This window comes from Portunus trituberculatus, chromosome 34, assembly GCF_017591435.1.
Source record: "Portunus trituberculatus isolate SZX2019 chromosome 34, ASM1759143v1, whole genome shotgun sequence".
NCBI classification, from domain to species: Eukaryota; Metazoa; Arthropoda; class Malacostraca; order Decapoda; family Portunidae; genus Portunus; species Portunus trituberculatus.
The window spans coordinates 5589057-5606816 of NC_059288.1; the positions used below are offsets into that span (position 1 = coordinate 5589057).

General features: G+C 40.9%; 2 protein-coding genes across 2 annotated transcripts in view; both read right to left on the reverse strand.

The window, feature by feature from the left end:
* Positions 1-180: 180 nt before the first annotated feature.
* On the reverse strand, positions 181-7372 carry LOC123512726 (succinate--CoA ligase [GDP-forming] subunit beta, mitochondrial-like). Its single transcript, XM_045269284.1, has 10 exons — positions 7218-7372; positions 6576-6705; positions 6040-6139; positions 5663-5815; positions 4916-5096; positions 4510-4655; positions 4197-4309; positions 3805-3939; positions 3509-3637; positions 181-2774 (listed from the first exon to the last, which is right to left on the reverse strand). The coding sequence occupies exons 1-10, from the start codon at positions 7290-7292 to the stop codon at positions 2665-2667; spliced, it is 1272 nt and encodes a 423-aa protein (XP_045125219.1). The 5' UTR covers positions 7293-7372; the 3' UTR covers positions 181-2664.
* A 7332-nt stretch (positions 7373-14704) lies between these two features.
* LOC123512727 overlaps positions 14705-17760 on the reverse strand; it is a 10267-nt gene continuing 7211 nt past the window's right edge. Inside the window, 2 exon segments of the mRNA XM_045269285.1 lie at positions 14705-17265; positions 17446-17760. The exon segment at positions 17446-17760 is cut by the window's right edge and continues 123 nt beyond it. Coding sequence (XP_045125220.1) covers positions 15880-17265; positions 17446-17760 — 1701 coding nt within the window. The 3' untranslated portion in view covers positions 14705-15879.

Genomic DNA, 17760 nt, shown 5'->3' on the forward strand with positions numbered 1-17760 from the left:
CATATCTATATCTATCTGAACTCAGTGACAAGACAATCTCTCTCTCTCTCTCTCTCTCTTAAATGTCATTTTTACTATGCATTTCTGTATCTCTCTGAACTCAGTGACAAGGCAATCTCTCTCTCTCTCTCTCTCTCTCTCTCTCTCTCTCTGGTGGTAGGTATAATATAAAAGAAAGCATTAGACAAATTTATAATATTTAACAAAAGCCCAACACATACAATAGCGGTATGTAAATAACTAATACAAAAATGGAATGAATACTGAACTCCAATGAATTAAAAACAGCACACGAACATTGTCAATATGATTTAACCTCACCCACTGCTACTAAAATAAGTAAAATAAGGCTGACATTTCTTGCACTGCATTCTTAAGTATTAATTTAACTTTAAATAAATTGGACAATTACGGTCGCTCTTATCAACCGTATACAAAATTGACAGGGACGTAAAAATTCCTGTGCGCATATTAATAGTCTGAAGTCCCGCGAGTGGTGAAAATCATCATATCATTACACTTTTTTCATGTTAAATTTTGGGTTCATGGTTGGTTTAAGTTAAAAAAAATATTGAAAGAATTGATTGGTTCTCAAACAGTGGTAGATGAATGGAATAGACTTAATAATCAGATTTAGAGTAGTCAGGGAGCTTCAAAAGATTACGTAAATTTATGAATTGGACTGTAGATAGAAATAGTTAAGCATGTTTCATACAGGGGCAGCCATGTGTTAACTTGAAGGCTTCTTGCAGCTTTTCCCTTATATACTTATGTTGTAATGGCACTCTGCTATGCATTTCTGAAGCCTTTTACATGAAAATTACCGTTGTTTTCTACTTTTTACATTTAATTTAGCAGTTAACACTTTTTAATGCATTTATTTTTCATTTATCCCCTGTTACATATAAATCATCATATTATTCATCAATTTTCAGGTTTAGCTTAGGAAATATTTTTTATGCATCTACAACATTTGAGTTCCTGTCACATATTAACTCTATCATTTCATGCTTTCATATTTCTAGATGAGTGTACAGGTAACAGATTCATCAGCTCGCTCTCTCTCTGTTCCATCAACACTTATCTTTAACACAACTCATACAGGGATATGGGATAACTGTTTGTGCAAGGTATAAAATCTGAACAACATTAACATTTCACCATAAAACATTTGAACATGTGGGAGGAATGGTGAGGACAGACTGAGGCTGGAGCAAACCCTACAACCTCAGTTCTCCTCATACTTTCCCCCACATACATTATTTACATTATGCAAGCTCTCCATAGTCACATAACAACACCACACATGTACACAGTCTACTCCCAGAATTGTGTCAACATTCTAACACTCACCAACAATTCAAGAGTTTGGTCATGGGGAACTGTTATAAAATAAGTCTTTTCCTTAAAGGTACCATAAAATATAAGACTTGATACTGACAACATGTGCCTTGCATCAAATATATACCTGAAGACAACCTGGTTTACAAGATGTGGCACACTTTCAATATTTCACAAGCACTTACGTTCACCAGCAATGTCCATAACAGCTAAGGCCTCTCTGTAAGTCTGTGTGTGTGTGTGTATGTTTCCACCACCATGTTAATGAAAAGCAAGCAAGCCTTACTCTTCCTAACAACTCCTGCTTTCTGCCATTCCAAGACAACCTGGGATTCTAAGCAGGACCAGATACACAATGGGATGAAACAAAAGTCTTCAGTAACCAGGATAGGACAAAAAATATTGGATCCAAGCTTGATTTGAAAAGTGATAGGTTGAGGCTGGTCATCAAATAGTGGTAGGTGAATATAGACTCAGTAATCAGGTTAGCAGTAAGTCATTATGGAGCTTTAGAAGGTTAGATAAATTTATGGATGAAAATTATAGATATGCTTCATGATGACATCTTGCAGCTTTCCTCATTGTACCTCCTTCCTTAGCCATCTAATGAAAACCAGACTCAGGGAGTGAAATACAGAAGTAACAAGAAATGGAAATGGTAAGAGGAGTGGCAGCAACACAAAAGAGGAGTCACTCAAGCAGCATTACTCTGACACAAAACTAGGCATCCTCTGTTCATCCCGACAAGCCCAGCATTCCAGTGTTCTTCAGCCCCTCTCTAACAGTAAGCATGGCATCAGTGGTCATGCTGGCACCTCTCCTCCCTCACAGACAGCAAGGAAGCACCAGTGTTGAGCAGCAGAAGGCACCAACTTCCCACTTACTATACACACAGCTCAACATCTAAAAAATTCTTGACTATTCTCTTATTTACACAAAATTTTTTCTTGCTCTACACTTTCTTCACTGATTAATCTTGCCTATGAAATGTCAAAAATATTCTTTTTAATTTTCTGCTTCTTTCACAAATGGGTCTTGTATCTTTTCATATTATGTACACTAAACATTTTCTTATAAACATTCCCACTATACTGTATATTACTTCTTAGATTAATATTGCCTATGAAATGTTATAAATATTCTGTTCAGTACTCTTCACTTGACATCCTACCTCTTTCACAAATGATCTTGCATATTTTCACAATCACACATCAAAAAATATTCTCATTAATACTATTCACTTAAAACACTCACAATATCCAGCTACCTCAGGTTTGTACACTTGGCCGATGTTCTTGTGAGGGAGACCCAGGGTGTTGTGTCTTAGCTGATGGCTGCTACTGCCTTCTTTGCTGCCTCGTCCAAGTCATTCGCTGTCTCGATGGGGAAGCCTGATTCAGCAAGGATACGTTTGGCTTCATCAACATTGTTTCCTGAAAAAAAGAGGCAGTGGGTTGGCAAGTTAAAATGTTATTTCTAACTAATTTGATTCTTGTAATTGTTAGTTCCTGGGAAGAAGAAGAAGAAGAAGAAGAAAAAAAAAAAAAAAAAAAAAAAAAAAAAAAGGCATTCAATTGGCAAGTTTAAAGTTCATTCTAGTTAACTCCAGGCTTTTCTGATATCTTTAACCTCTTTGGTACCATGACATATTTCTATATTTATTCTGGTTATCATTTGGTGATATTATACAGCTTCAGAAACTTTGGTGAGGATTAAAACAGTGAAGACTCTGGTCATTAATTTTCTGATCTCCATAGATCCTCCCTAATGTCAATAAAGTTGACTAATCATACACAAAACTTAAGGCAAATATGCATCCCAGTACTGATGAGATTAAATGAACATGGCTTCTTTGTAAATTTGTTTTGTTAATAAGCATTGAGATGGTAAGCTATCATTCTAAATAACTTTGGGTTTTGTAAATATATTCAATATCTAAATTAGCATAACTTGTTTATCTGTCTCTTTTCTCAGCATTTGTAAACAGTAGCTCTTATTTGTCTGTCTGCCTGTCTTCACTAGAGAGAACAAGAAAAGGACAAAACACACTTCCATCAGTCTGCCTGTCTTCACAAGGCAGGATAAGAAATTAACTAAATTAACTTCCATGTATCTATCAGTCTGCCTGTCTTCACTTGGGAGGATAAGACGTAGATGCAATCCTCACCTTCCAGCCTCACAACAAGAGGAACCTCAATCTTGGTGGTGTTGTAGACCTTGATGAGACCCGAGGCAATGGTGGCTGTGTTGACAATGCCACCAAAGATGTTGATAAAGACTGCTTTCACGGTTTTGTCTGCAAGTAACAAAACATTACCCAAAAGTCAGATAACAAAGAAATATAAGCAACTATAGGCAAAGCACAGCTGGCTAAGGATGTGTGGCCAGCTGTGCTACACATAACCTTCTTGGGTGTAGTGGGGTGATCCATAAGGTACACCAGGTACAGACACATGGCAGTACCTGAGGTGAGGATCCTGAGTGCGTGCTCCACCTGGTGCTCCTGGACGCCGCCACCAAGGTCCAGGAAGTTTGCCGGAGATCCACCGTAAAGTTTGATGATGTCCATCGTGGCCATGGCCAGGCCAGCACCATTCACTGCAAATATACAAAGTGGATTTACGATATTTCTCAAGTTTTTATTATACAACCACTTCTAAACATTAAATAAGTTAGATATACTGGAAACTCTCATAATTTTTTCACTTTTTTTATGCAAGAGGGAAAACTTGTAGGTGCCTGTAGAAATTATGTACAGTCCTTTTACTTGTGCGTTGTTGTATAGAATGGTCAAGGTACAGAGGTGGTGCGAGTAAAGTCAAACACTATCAATTCTCAACACTGTCCTGACTCACCCAGGCACCCAATGTTGCCATCCATGCCAATGTAGGTCAGGTTATGGCTGGCAGCGTCCACCTCCCTTGGGTCACTCTCACTGAAGTCCTCCAGGCCAAAGATGTCCTTCTGCCTGTGTGTTAATATTTGTATGATACTCACAACACTTAAAACAGGAAAGTATGATTCTGTCTATCATTCACACTCTGGTCCTATCTTCACTGACCCCAAAAATATTGCTGAAGTCACCCATGTTATATTTTTGATTAATTACTGACTTTGAGAATGTCACTTAGTTCCCTTGCTATATCCAACACAAGCAATAAGATTCACCTGAACTCAGCATTGTCATCAAACTGTATCTTGGCATCCACAGCAACCACGTGTCCCTGCGGCGTCTCAATGAGGGGGTTGATTTCTATCTGAGTGGCATCGACACCCAAAAACATGTTCCAGATATTCTTCACCTCCTGCATACACTGTATAAAGAAATGGGCCAATAGTTACTGGGCTACACTCTCAAATCTCTTCCTGCATTGTCTGAAACACTCTTAATAGGCTCAAGTGCAGAAATTCTCAACTTTTCTTTTTGTTAAGAACCACTTGAGTTATAAGACCATCTATCCAGACCTCCAGTAATTTAATATTGAATAGAATGTTAATCTGGTGACTGACAAATGAATCGATCTCTTCCATTTAAACAAAATTATCAATCTTGAAATGTCATACAAAAACTCACCTTCGACCTCAAATCTCCAGTAAAGTTCAGGAAATCTGCCACTTGTCCAGCAACGTCATCAGTCAGGCCTTGGTGGATGTCAATAGGAAGTGTTAGGAGGCGGTCTGGGGTCTTGGCGGCCACTTCCTCAATATCCATGCCTCCGTCAGGGCTGGCGATGAGCACTGGCCCATTGTGTTCTCTGCAGGAAGGAAACATATAACTCCTTCACTTCACCAGACAGGGACACAGGTGCTGGTGATTGTAGGAATACTGTAATAGACCGACTGACTGTTTGAAGGTGTAAAAGAATGCTGGACTTGTATGTAGATAGATAAAGAGGAAGGTTTCAAGATCCCATTCTTTTGGCTAACTTTTTGGACTGTCTGGGAACTGGCACCTCAGTCGGCCTTGCTTTTAAATCTGAATCTTTGTTGCCCTTGGTTGACTCCCTTCTTACATGGAAAAAAAAAAAAAAAAAAGAGATAGGTATACCATTACTACTACATACTATTATTATTTTCACAAGGGGCTGACAGGTTATGAGTGTGAATGATGTGTGTGTGTGTGTGTGTGTGTGTGTGTGTGTGTGTGTGTGTGTGTGTGTGTGTGTGTGTGTGTGTGTGTGTGTGTGTGTGTGTGTGTGTGTGTGTGTGTGTGTGTGTGTGTGTGTGCAGTGCATTGTCTGGACTGCCTTGTGTTGTATTGCCTGCCTGGTATAGAGATGCAGAGAATGTCACCACACTAGTGCCAATCATCAAGACTTGCCTGTCCATAAGGATGCAGAAGTAAGTCTCCCGCAGGATATCAACTGACTCTGCTACCATCACCTTGTTCACCAGGATGCCTTCTTGCGGTGTCTGTTTGGTGACCAGCCGGTGACCAACCATCTTCTCAACCAATGTCTCCACCTCATCACACCTGTGCAAGGGAACCACCACTAGAAACAGGCTGGTGAAGATATGTAGCTCACCACTAGATTCATCATAATGTCTTGTCAGGTTAGTTAAATCTCTCTCTCTCTCTCTCTCTCTCTCTCATACATACACACACACACACACACACACACACACACCTAAAAATAAAATGGAAAATTGGTAAAAAAAAATATAATGAAAGACTGCAGGTGAGGCTGAGTCACTCACTGCTTGGTGAGGTGCACGCCGCCCTTGAACCCATTGTCAAAGTGTCCCTTGCCTCGCCCGCCGGCCAAGATCTGAGCCTTCACCACGTACTCCTCTGCGTCTGAAAGTGTACAGTGGGTTGACAACATATATTTTATCTAGAAGAGAGTTAATTAGAGGAAAGAGAGCAAGAGAAAGGCTAGAGATAGTTATTGAAAGGAGTTAATGAGGAGGAAGAGAGAAAAGCTGAAGACAGTCAATTAGAGGAAAGTTAATGAAGGAAGAGAGAGAGAGAGAGAGAGAGAGAGAGAGAGAGAGAGAGAGAGAGAGAGAGAGAGAGAGAGAGAGAGAGAGAGCTGAAGACAGTCAGTTAGATGAGATGACTGGATGAAGAGGAAGAGAGAGAAGCTGAAAACAGTTAGAAGAGTGTATGAGGGAGAGGAGCCAAAAAGATAGTCAGAGGAGAGGAGTTATGTAATACAAAGACATAGTAGCAGGCTGAGTGTCCCGAGTATATCAGTGAGCACAGCAAGGACCACCAACACTCCAACACTCACTCAGCTCCTTGGACGCCTGCACAGCACCCTTGTGGGAGTCTAGGATGCGGAACCTTTGCACTGTGACGCCGTGGTTGTCCAGCAGCACCTTGCTCTGGTACTCCAGCAGGTTAAGGTGCCTCACAGGGACCTGCAGCATACAATAAAAGTCAGTGTTTAAGACTGACCTGTGGCAAAGAATTTTACTAATATTACTGTATGCAAGAGCTCACTTATAGCAGATACCTAAGGACTGATAACATTACTACTATTATCTCTAATCTACTACTACTACTATTACTACTACTACTTATACTATTACAACAAAAGTAAACTAAAAAATTATTATTACTTTTACCACTATCACTGACATCTTACATAAATCTGTTACATTAATCACGCAACTCAGTTCTACTTAATTTCGGCCACCTGCATCGCACAGGCATAACAGTCCAATTACCCATCACAGAAAAGCTACACCAAACCCTAAAACCAAACAAAACCAAACGAAACTAGAAAAACATCAAATGTAAGACACGGGGGCAGCAGCCTTAACTTAACCGGCTGAAAACCCAACCCTATATCTCACTCATACAGAGGAAATACACGTATATATACACCGGTAATGTTGTATAAGGCGCCTAGCGGTCATCTATCACTCACATTCGGCTTGATAAGTGCCTGTATTGGCCTAAATCCCGCCTTAGAGAAGCACCGCAGAATGCCAGAAGACGCCATGACTTTGTTTACAAGATCAGCTGAGAGGGAGGGAGGCTGACGTGCTAACGGAGGCTGCCGCTGTGGTAGTAGTGGTGGTGGTGGTGATTACCTTTGTCCTCTTTTGCTTTTTTAGGGAGACAAATCACGTTATTTGAAATATAAATACTTAAGATAGGAGAATGGATGTTGTAGGAAGCTTACGGACTCTTGCGTTTAAGAATGAGTGACTAAATAAGTGAAATTTTAGTAAGATAAGACGAAGGCTGAGAAGTGTTGGTAGCAGAGATAACCTTTGGCCTCTTTGCCTTTTTTCTGGAGATTGATGAAGTTGTAACGCATGGTGATGGTTTGGAAGAAAAAAATACATTGGTGGAGTTCTGGATGGTCAAAACATTATGCAACACTTCAAAATACCAATAAACGCTCCCAAAACTCACTAGAAACACCCAATATGCCAACCCCCAGGACACCCAAATCCAACACTCAAAATTATCCCAAAACACACTCAAAACACCGTGCCACACCTCAAAATGCCCCACAAAATACACAAAACTCACTACCTAGAAATACCCAGTATACACCAAACCATCCCACTGACACACACCACTTAAAACACTCATAACATACCCAAAACACACTCAAAGCACCATAGAACCCTTCAAAATGCCCTCAAAACACTGAAATACTCAAACACTTCCACACCACATCCAAGATACATAAAATATACCTAAAAACATGTAACACACTGAAAACACATAAATGCACCTAAAATACACTTAAAACACCGTACAACACTACCAAACACACTTAAAGCACCCCATACATACTCAACACCAAAATGCATTAGAAAGAACGACAAGAATACAAGGGAGACTTAGCTAAATAAATAAATTATCTTTTAAGGCATTCTTGAACAAATTAGATAGTGAATCAGAAACGTAAACAAATAAAATAATGAATACAAAATTTGCGTTTAACAGGACTAAACACCATTTCAAATTCCACATATTTCACTTGATTGATTTCATACTTGAAAGAGCATAGACGATTCTCTAATACCATAATGGCCTTGTTAGAGCTTGAAATAAAAATTCTCAGAGTGGCAAATCGAAAATTTGACCATTAAACCAGCTCATACTTACCCTATAAAACACCACTAAACGCCACACATTTACCAAACAGAGCACAACACACTTTACAGGCAACAAAATATTTATAGAAACTATAAAAACATATCATGGTATTATAATATTATCCATAGGAAATATATGAATAAAAGTATCGCAGGCCGCAGGATGTTGGGGGTCCCAGAGGCCCTTAGGTAATACTGACGAGTTGCCTCTATTACTGTTTGTTTACCAATCACTTTCAAATCTTGATAGGTTTTGAGCTGTTTTCTATGTTGTAAAGGAAACCTAAAAATAAGTAATTGGCCTTTAGAATACCTTAAATAAATTAACGTAAGGTGAAGACGAGAGGTAACGTTGATCAACTTACCTTGCAGTGCTGATGCACCCTCAAATTGCCACAGTCCTGATAAAAACATACAGAGATTATTGCAACACTTCACTTGTGTGTGTGTGTGTAATTTTTTTCTTTTTTTTCACCACGGTCACCTGCTGGTCACCCAGCCAGTCTTCCCCATTACGGAGCGAGCTCAGAGCTCATAGACCGATCTTCGGGTAGGACTGACACCACAACACACTCCACACACCGGGAAAGCGAGGCCACAACCCCTCGAGTTACATCCCGTACCTATTTCCTGCTAGGTGAACAGGGGCTACACATTAAGAGGCTTGCCCATTTGCCTCGCCACCTCCGGGATTCGAATCCGGACCCTCTCGAGTGAGAGTCGAGCGTGCTAACCACTACACTACGCGGTGTGTGTGTGTGTGTGTGTGTGTAGGCATGTTCTGGATGTGTTTGGGGGTGTTTTTGAGTATGTATTGCTGTGTGAAGTGTGTGTGTGTCTTGGTGTGTGGCGAGATCAAACACCCAATTGCCACCACCACCACCAACAACACTACTGTGGTGTGCTGGATGGACCCATGTCCCATAGCCGTAGATATGTCTGTGATAGCAGTACATGTCTATGGTGTAAATTTCTATGATAACTATTTATTTCTAAATATATTATTAATAAGATACTATACTTATACAAATTTCACATTTGGATTTATTGGTTATTGTGACATCTTTCTCTTTACTGTTGTGTCCAGCTATGGTTATTTGTCAAAATATTAAATATTTTAAATTGTTTCTAGTTTTACAGCGTGTTTAATTTCCAGCGGAAAAAAGACAAAAACGAGGTATTTGAACGGCAAACTATGCTATTTCTTTCATTGTCTATCTCTATTGGCTCTTAATTCTTGATACGAGTATTTTTGACAATATACCAGGGTGAATTGATAATAAGTAGAGGATAACATTTTTTTTTCATGCATATGTATCTTCTTATCTACATATGAATTTGTTTACTTATCTATGCCTACCTATCCATCTATCCATGTGTCCATTTACCTATCTACCAACCAATCATATTTCCACCTTATCTATCTACCTTCACACAAGTATACAAATATTAACAAACCAACATAGGTGAGTAGTGGCAAGTAGGTTGTGGGTGCCGAGGTGTGGGTGTTAGGGGTGGTATTACTGGGTTGAGTGCAAGAGTTTACCATGGTATTCTCAATCTTTCATTGGTTCTTCTAGTACACTCCTGAACTCCCTGCCTGTTTTTGTATTTTCTTTAGACTTTTATTGAAGTAAGCCAGTCATCCTTTTACTTTATGAAAATAAAATGATAATAAGCTTCATAATCAGCCCCTCTCTCTATCTCTCTTATGTACAATTAACCAGTTCACTGATATATTTAAGCAAAACACTTTTTCTCCTATGTTTTACTACGTCCTGTAGAGCACATTTCATCTGGACACACAAAAACACAAAAATTCTGATAAGCTAAATCATGTACACTCACACACACACACACACACACTCTGCATATATATATATATATATATATATATATATATATATATATATATATATATATATATATATATATATATATATATATATATATATATATATATATATATATATATATTGGCATAAATTAGCCATGAGCAAATTTATAATTAGGTTTACAATGAAAAAATATTACAAAAGCAGAAATGTCTTCTACAAACATAGCCTAAGCATAAATTCAGTGTTTAAGGGACATCAGGAAGTTGTATATAGTTTGCCACATAGAACTGTGGATATTTGGGATGGCTTGAGTGAGGATGTTATTACAACCAGTGTGCATGCATGAAGGTAAAGTTAGATAGATACTTACATAGGCTCGTTGAACCTTCATTTCAAATTTAATTGACATGAAAGTGGAAGCATGTTTCAGAACATAATTGTCAATGATTTTAGGTATCAAAGATACATACATAATATATATATATATATATATATATATATATATATATATATATATATATATATATATATATATATATATATATATATATATATATATACCTAAATGACCTCAAAATCCCAGTGGTTGGGGTCACTGGAATAACAAATAGCAGGGTGCTCTCAAACTAAGATGATTATGAGTTCTATAAGCATACGTACTTGAAAACACCACGGCAGACTCGCTGTGACTGACGTTAAAAACAGGTCCAGGCCAGCCCTATATGAGCCTCCCTCCCTCACACTAACACGGCAGGATAGCAATTAAAGACACACTAGTTCAGCTCAGTTTAATAATAGGAAGCAGGCATCCTCGTCCTACTCAGATATTCACAACTCATTGAACTGAAAGTGGCTTGTATATTTTGGTACACTGAAAACAGGGGAGCTGACTGGAATAAATGGACAGCCCAGTACAGTACTTAGCAGGTTGACTATGTTGATTAACTTGATATTCTCATCCTCGGTACTGACTGGCAAAAGAACTATGACCCTGACTCAGAAAGGGTTTGGTGGAATTTACTTTACTCCACTGTGGCACCTCTCTGTTTAGTCTCCTGTAAAGATCATGGTTGTAATAAAAGACTTCACTGATTCCTGTTCTTATACCATATACTATTTGTCTGTCTCTATTTCCCCTCTCATTCTGCTAATTTCAATATCTAAACCAAGCCCTTTTTGTTCCTATATTTACATGCTGTCTTCTATTCCTCTTCTCATTCTGGTAGCTATATTTTTCTTGTTTCTCTTTTAATTTTGCGAACTCTAATAAAAGCAAATCCTTTTGTTCCTATCATTATCTCTTGTCTTCTATCCTTCCTCTAATTCTGGTGACTAATATTTCAACTAAGTCCCTTTGTTCCTATCCTTTATCTCTGTCTCTCCTATCTTTTCTCTTGTTCAATAAAACTAATAACAATATAATAGTCTTACTCTCACAGCTCAACATTCACTGGCTGTCTCCTCCACAAACCTTCCTTGCCAAGCTGGAACAGATAACAATGGAATACCTATTTGCTAAGTTGGTCTGAATATAAAAAAAAAGATATCTCATGTTTGGTAAGACTTAGTTCAGCAAAACTTTAAATTATTGTAAAATGCCAGTAAGTCTGTTACTTAACACATACACACAGTCAATCATCACAAAAGTACACACACTCTCTCTCTCTATCATCATTATCATCCTCATCCTATGTGTACCAAATCAAAATAAATGTACATATTCCAACATGTATCTTAATACATAAGAAAAAAAAGTATAACATGACAAGAAATTGAAACCATTGAACACTGACAAGGAAATGCCACATAAGAAAAGAAATTCATAAACACCAAGAAGTGCAACAGCTCAATGTCTTAAAAAATCACCCATTTCATTAACAATAACGACGGCAATACTAAAGATGACGGTACATACTAATAATGATCCAGTCCCCTACAGTGCTGTGAAGTAAATGAAAATAAACCCACATCTTGTTTGTATTCACCTGTGTACTACCTGCCCCCTCAATTAACTAATGGTGATAATGGCAATAATTCATTCTACATAGTGCCAGCAAGTAAAATGTCACAAGGCAGTATGAACAGTAATGAATAATGGAAAACAAGAAATAATACTTACATTCTTCACTTGCCTTCAGCAGGAACACAGACACTGCTACACTTCTTCAGAATGTTCTTGAGTAACACCATGTCATGTCTGCACTACTTTCCGACTGTCCGAGAGAACACACAAACACTTCCACACCTCCTCTTTCAGGCCAGTACCTTCCTGTTTCTCCATCACTGAGATCAACACCTCCACTCAAGTTCTGGGATGCTTTCAGCACTGCACCAACAGGTCTTGACACACATACAAGGAGGTGAATTAAGTAAGGGTCTTGGCATGGTAACAACACACTCATGTCAACACAGAAGTACACTTTTCCTTGGAGGATTACTGATGATAAACAGAGGCACCTTACAATCTGCAGTGGCTCACATCAAGCCTTAATAATCAATAGTCTATCCAAGTCAAGGGAGGCAGAGAGGTCAGTCAGTCCTTCATGCATCAAATACTTGCTCACAAACTCCTTCAATAAATGCTGCTTTTCCTTCAAGTATAGTTTAAGTGGTGTAAGTTCTTCCTTGATGCATGATCAAGTAATTGCAGCATTACAGTAAAATTACACAGAAAAATGACGGCCAGTATTGAGTCCATGCATGACAGGTGAGTGAGCAAGACAGGCACGTGATGGCCCAAACAGTAAGTGTCACAGGTGATGACAGACATGACACACACACACCAGGACACATGCGGCAGCAGTGACACAGTGACAGTGACACACGCCTTACATTCTAGGCAGCTTCCTCTCACAACTCCTAAACTCATTCATAACAAGCATCATTACATCAGAATAATTTCAAAATCCCTTTTTTTCCTCTTTTCATGTACAGTACATGTTAGAAAATAATACATTTGTCAATAAAGGTACATACCTATATACACAACTACTACTACCATACATAATGTTCATACACACACACATCAAATATAACTGAATACTATGAAGTGACTATTGTTCACAACAATAATGATTCTTTTGTGACAATGCATGGCTAATCTTTCCCCTTGGCTCAATGGTAAACAAGAAACAATTAATAATACACTGAGAAGTCTGCATCTAATCTGATGACTAGTAATGCATATGATGATGATGATACTGAGTCAATAGCAGTCCTCACATTCACTATCATGTCTACTAACCACTAATACCTCAAGTTTCCTTCAGCCAAGGGAACAAACAAACCATGAGTTGCATCTCTGCAGCACTGGCAGCCTAAAGCATCTGTACCTCAGGCCTGTAACCTCTCACATTCTGGCCTCTCACCAACACTGTTCTTGTAAGCTGTAAAGATGAGTTGGGACCTCCTGGCTACTCTTGTCGTAAGCAATACAGAATCCTTGTTAAAGCTATCACTTTTCCCATAAATGAAGCAGAATACTTACTAAACTACCACTACAATCATGAAACCACACTTGAAAACCTCCCAAAGACTTACACTACAACCTCTTTAAAACAACAGAGATGAGGTGCCAAAATGTCTGAGATTACAATTCAAAGCTTCTGTCCTATCCAGTCTTATAGAGGAGTGTAGAGTATGCCTGTTGCTGCACCTCTGCCCTGCCATGCATTGAGAAGGACTACACACCACTATACAAGAATCCAATGCATTTCTGGAGGTCAAGTGACAAGAGTGTGGTGACAGAAGCATATCAAAGACACCACACTGTATTCCAACTGAGCAAGGAGTGATGATTCTCAGAAAGCATTAAACTTTTACTAGATGAAATGTTACCTTTTATCACATAACTGTCTTAATGGAATAGCTGATATGCTGTTATTGATTGATATAAGCTGTAATGCTGTTAAATACTGCACCATATAAGTTAGTGCCTTCATGCTATGCTGTCCCCATGCTGCTACTGTTGTTGCTGCACTGTGCTTTGCTTTGCTCGGCTGAACAACTTAACAAACACTTCACTGACTCACACACTAATAACTGTTCATTAGGCAAGAGTACAATAAAGCTCATGGAGTGATAAGAGTACACAAATATATTGGTTATCAGCTTAAAAATAACTTTGGCACTGTATGAATTATCGTGTGTGTGTGTGTGTGTGTGTGTGTGTGTGTGTAATTCACTGTTTGATCTGCTGCAGTCTCTGACGAGACAGCCAGGCGTTACCCCCACGGAACGAGCTCAGAGCTCATTGTTTCCGATCTTCGGATAGGCCTGAGACCAGGCACACACCACACACCGGGACAACAAGGTCACAACTCCTCGATTTACATCCCGTACCTACTCACTGCTAGATGAACAGGGGCTACACGTGAAAGGAGACACACCCAAATATCTCCACCCGGCCGGGGAATCGAACCCCGGTCATCTGGCTTGTGAAGCCAGCGCTCTAACCACTGAGCTACCGGACTGTGTGTGTGTGTGTGTGTGTGTGTGTGTGTGTGTGTGTGTGTGTGTGTGTGTGTGTGTGTGTGTGTGTGTGTGTGTGTGCACGCGCACTAAAGTAACTCGGCTAACTATCACAAGGTTCCTCTGTAAACATCTACTTCCCAGTGATCAGAAGGTAAAAAACACATGAACCAGAATGACACCTTTGTGAAGCAACCTGCACTAAACAAACACTAACGGTGAAGGGAGGGATCGAGGTTCTCTTCCAAAGATAAACACACAACACAATGATCAACACACCCCATGTCAACACAACCATTTGTGCTGCAACACCTGTGTCACACCAACACTACCCTGCAGAGTCGTGATTGGATGAGAGAATGCAATGAGGGTTTGGTCCATATTTAGAAACACTTTGGGTTCTCACTAGGACTATTTTCAAAGACTACAGAGATACTTAGTAGAGTTTTCAAAGAGGTGTTGTACCAGTGATGCTGTAGAAGCCTTGCTAAAAATCTGTCTCTCTATCTCACACACTTGCACATATTCACACTCTTAGCTCTATAAATCAAGTAGTAGTAGTAGTAGTAGTAGTAGTAGTAGTAGTAGTAGTAGTAGTAGTAGTAGTAGAAGTAGAAGTAGAAGTAGAAGTAGAAGTAGTAGGAGTAGAAGTAGTAGGAGTAGGAGTAAGAGTAGGAGTAGTAAGAGTAGGAATGGTATTGGCACATTTCTACATGAGGTAGCTCAGTAATAGCACTACACACACACACACACACACACACACACACACACACACACACACACACACACACCGCAAGGCCTGACAGCATACACTGGTTTGTATATTGTTCAACACAGGATGATGAAAACACCTTTCAAAACCCTGGTAACATCCACAAGAGCCTGTTGAAAGTAATCAAGACAAGACACCTAAAAGTTTGAAAATGCAGTCCTTTGAGCAACATTTGGATATGATAAAATATGCCAGCAATGCCTCCCTTTTGTAATGATATGGATCTCCACCACCAACACCACCACAAACACCATAACCTGCAGTGGTGACAAATGCAAGGCAGACACATTGTGAGTGAGTCAGTAGAAAAAAAACTATAATAAAAAATAAAAAATAAAAAATAAACTCTAAATGACTGAGAACTGCAAAGCTCCTGAAGAAACACAAGCCTCTTTACCTCTTCAGCAAGTCCTCAAACTCACTCATTGCTAGATTAGAAGTTCCAAACCCAATACTGAGCCGGTCGCCTTCCTGCTCTTTGCCAGCACCATTCTGCTGACTACCGACCCCACTCAGGATGGCGCTGATCTTGCTGCCATCCTCGCCACGACTCACCGACGGTCCGAGGGTTGAGTCGGAGTGAAATTCTGAGTTTAGTGCACCTGAGAATGTGAGCAACGGCATGGAGTGTTCTCCGCGGCCCTGCGAGGCATCCAGTTTCAAGGTGAGGTTAGTGTGTGGGTTGAGAGTACCGCCCACCACAGTGCCGTAGTCCTGAGCGGTAAGGCTGACCCCTGGTGTGTGTAAGCTCTCTGGTGTCATGAGCTGAGGGTTGTTGCCACTGACACCCTCCTGGTACAAATGAGGACCCAGAGTGTTCTCCTGGCCCTGGCTGATGCTGGCCGTGGCCTCCTGCAGCTTGAAGAGCATCTCGCTGAGGTCGGTGGTGTCTCCTGACGTGTCCAGCAGCTTGGGGGCGTCACAGCCGTCACCGCTGCAGCCCACCACTAGCTCTGTGCCCTCCCTGAGTAGCCTGGGAAGGTCCTCTGCAGTGATGTCCATGTCTCCCAATGGCATCTGCTGCATGCTGACCTGCGACATGGTGGTGGGGATGAAGGAGGTGTCCATGGAGGTGAGAGGCAGGCAGGGGACCAGTGTGGGTGGGGATGTGCTGTGGGTGGAGAAACTGGGGATCTCCATGGACAAACTGGAGGTAGGGGTGCTGCAGGGCGCTGGGTGGGCCGTGGTGAGTGTGGTGCTGCTGCTGCTGGCCGCCACACACTCACTCAGGTGTGGCAGGGTGACGGGAAGTGGTGCGACAGACAGCTGTGCGATGGGCAGTTGTGTGATGGGCTGCGGTGTGCCAGCAAGCATGGAAGGCGCAGACTGTACTGTGACAAGACTGGCGCTGCTGACTGGGGCCAGCTGGCCAGACAGGCTGTATGGAGGCAGCTCAAGGTCACATGCTGCTGCCTCCAGTGCTGAGCTGACACAGTCCAAGCTGCTGCCAAACTGACCCTTCTTGCTGGACATGACACCTGCCCCTGCCACCATGTCAGCCTCCAGAGGGATGCCAGAGACAGTCTGCTGGTGCACCACTTCCTCTGCTTCTGTCTCTCTCTTCTTTGGCGGTGACTCTGTGTCATCGCTGCCTTCATCCTCCAGGGAGCGCTTCCCAAAGCTGACCAAGGAAGGGGAGGAACCCATTGGACACAAGTAGGAGCCCACACCAGGCACTGGGGACTCCTGCACCACTGGGGAGGGCGGGGAGGAGGGGCGCTGACGCAGCTGGTACTCACAGCTTCTCACCCCAAAGATGCTGGCAATATAGTCAGACACCTGCCAAACAAACAAGATAGACACACATCTGATCAAACAAGAGTAATAAACCTGCATTTCAAAGGTTTTTTGTTCCCTTAAGCCAGAACCAATCTTACATATACTCAAGAACAATAACATCCAATGACAACCTCCTGCACACTGTGAGAAATTAAATCACAACAAACAATAAAAATATACCTCAAAGTTTCCATTTTCCTCTTGCTTGACAGCCATGGCAGTGGAGGAGGAGGAAGATGAGGAGGCAGGGAAGGAGGAAGAGGAGGAGTCACCCTTGGCCACCACATCCTCTCCTCTTGGCACATCCTGGCTATCACTGGCACTAGGAGTCTGTGAAGCACCATTCCCTGGCACTCCTTCACCCCCACCTTCACACAACTTGCCTCCCTCCTCCTCCTGCTGGGCTATGGTAGGTCTTGGCAGTGGCTCTGTCTGGCTGAACAGTTCCTCCTGGCACTCCTTCAGCAAGTCCTCCAGCAGGCGCAGTCTCTCCTG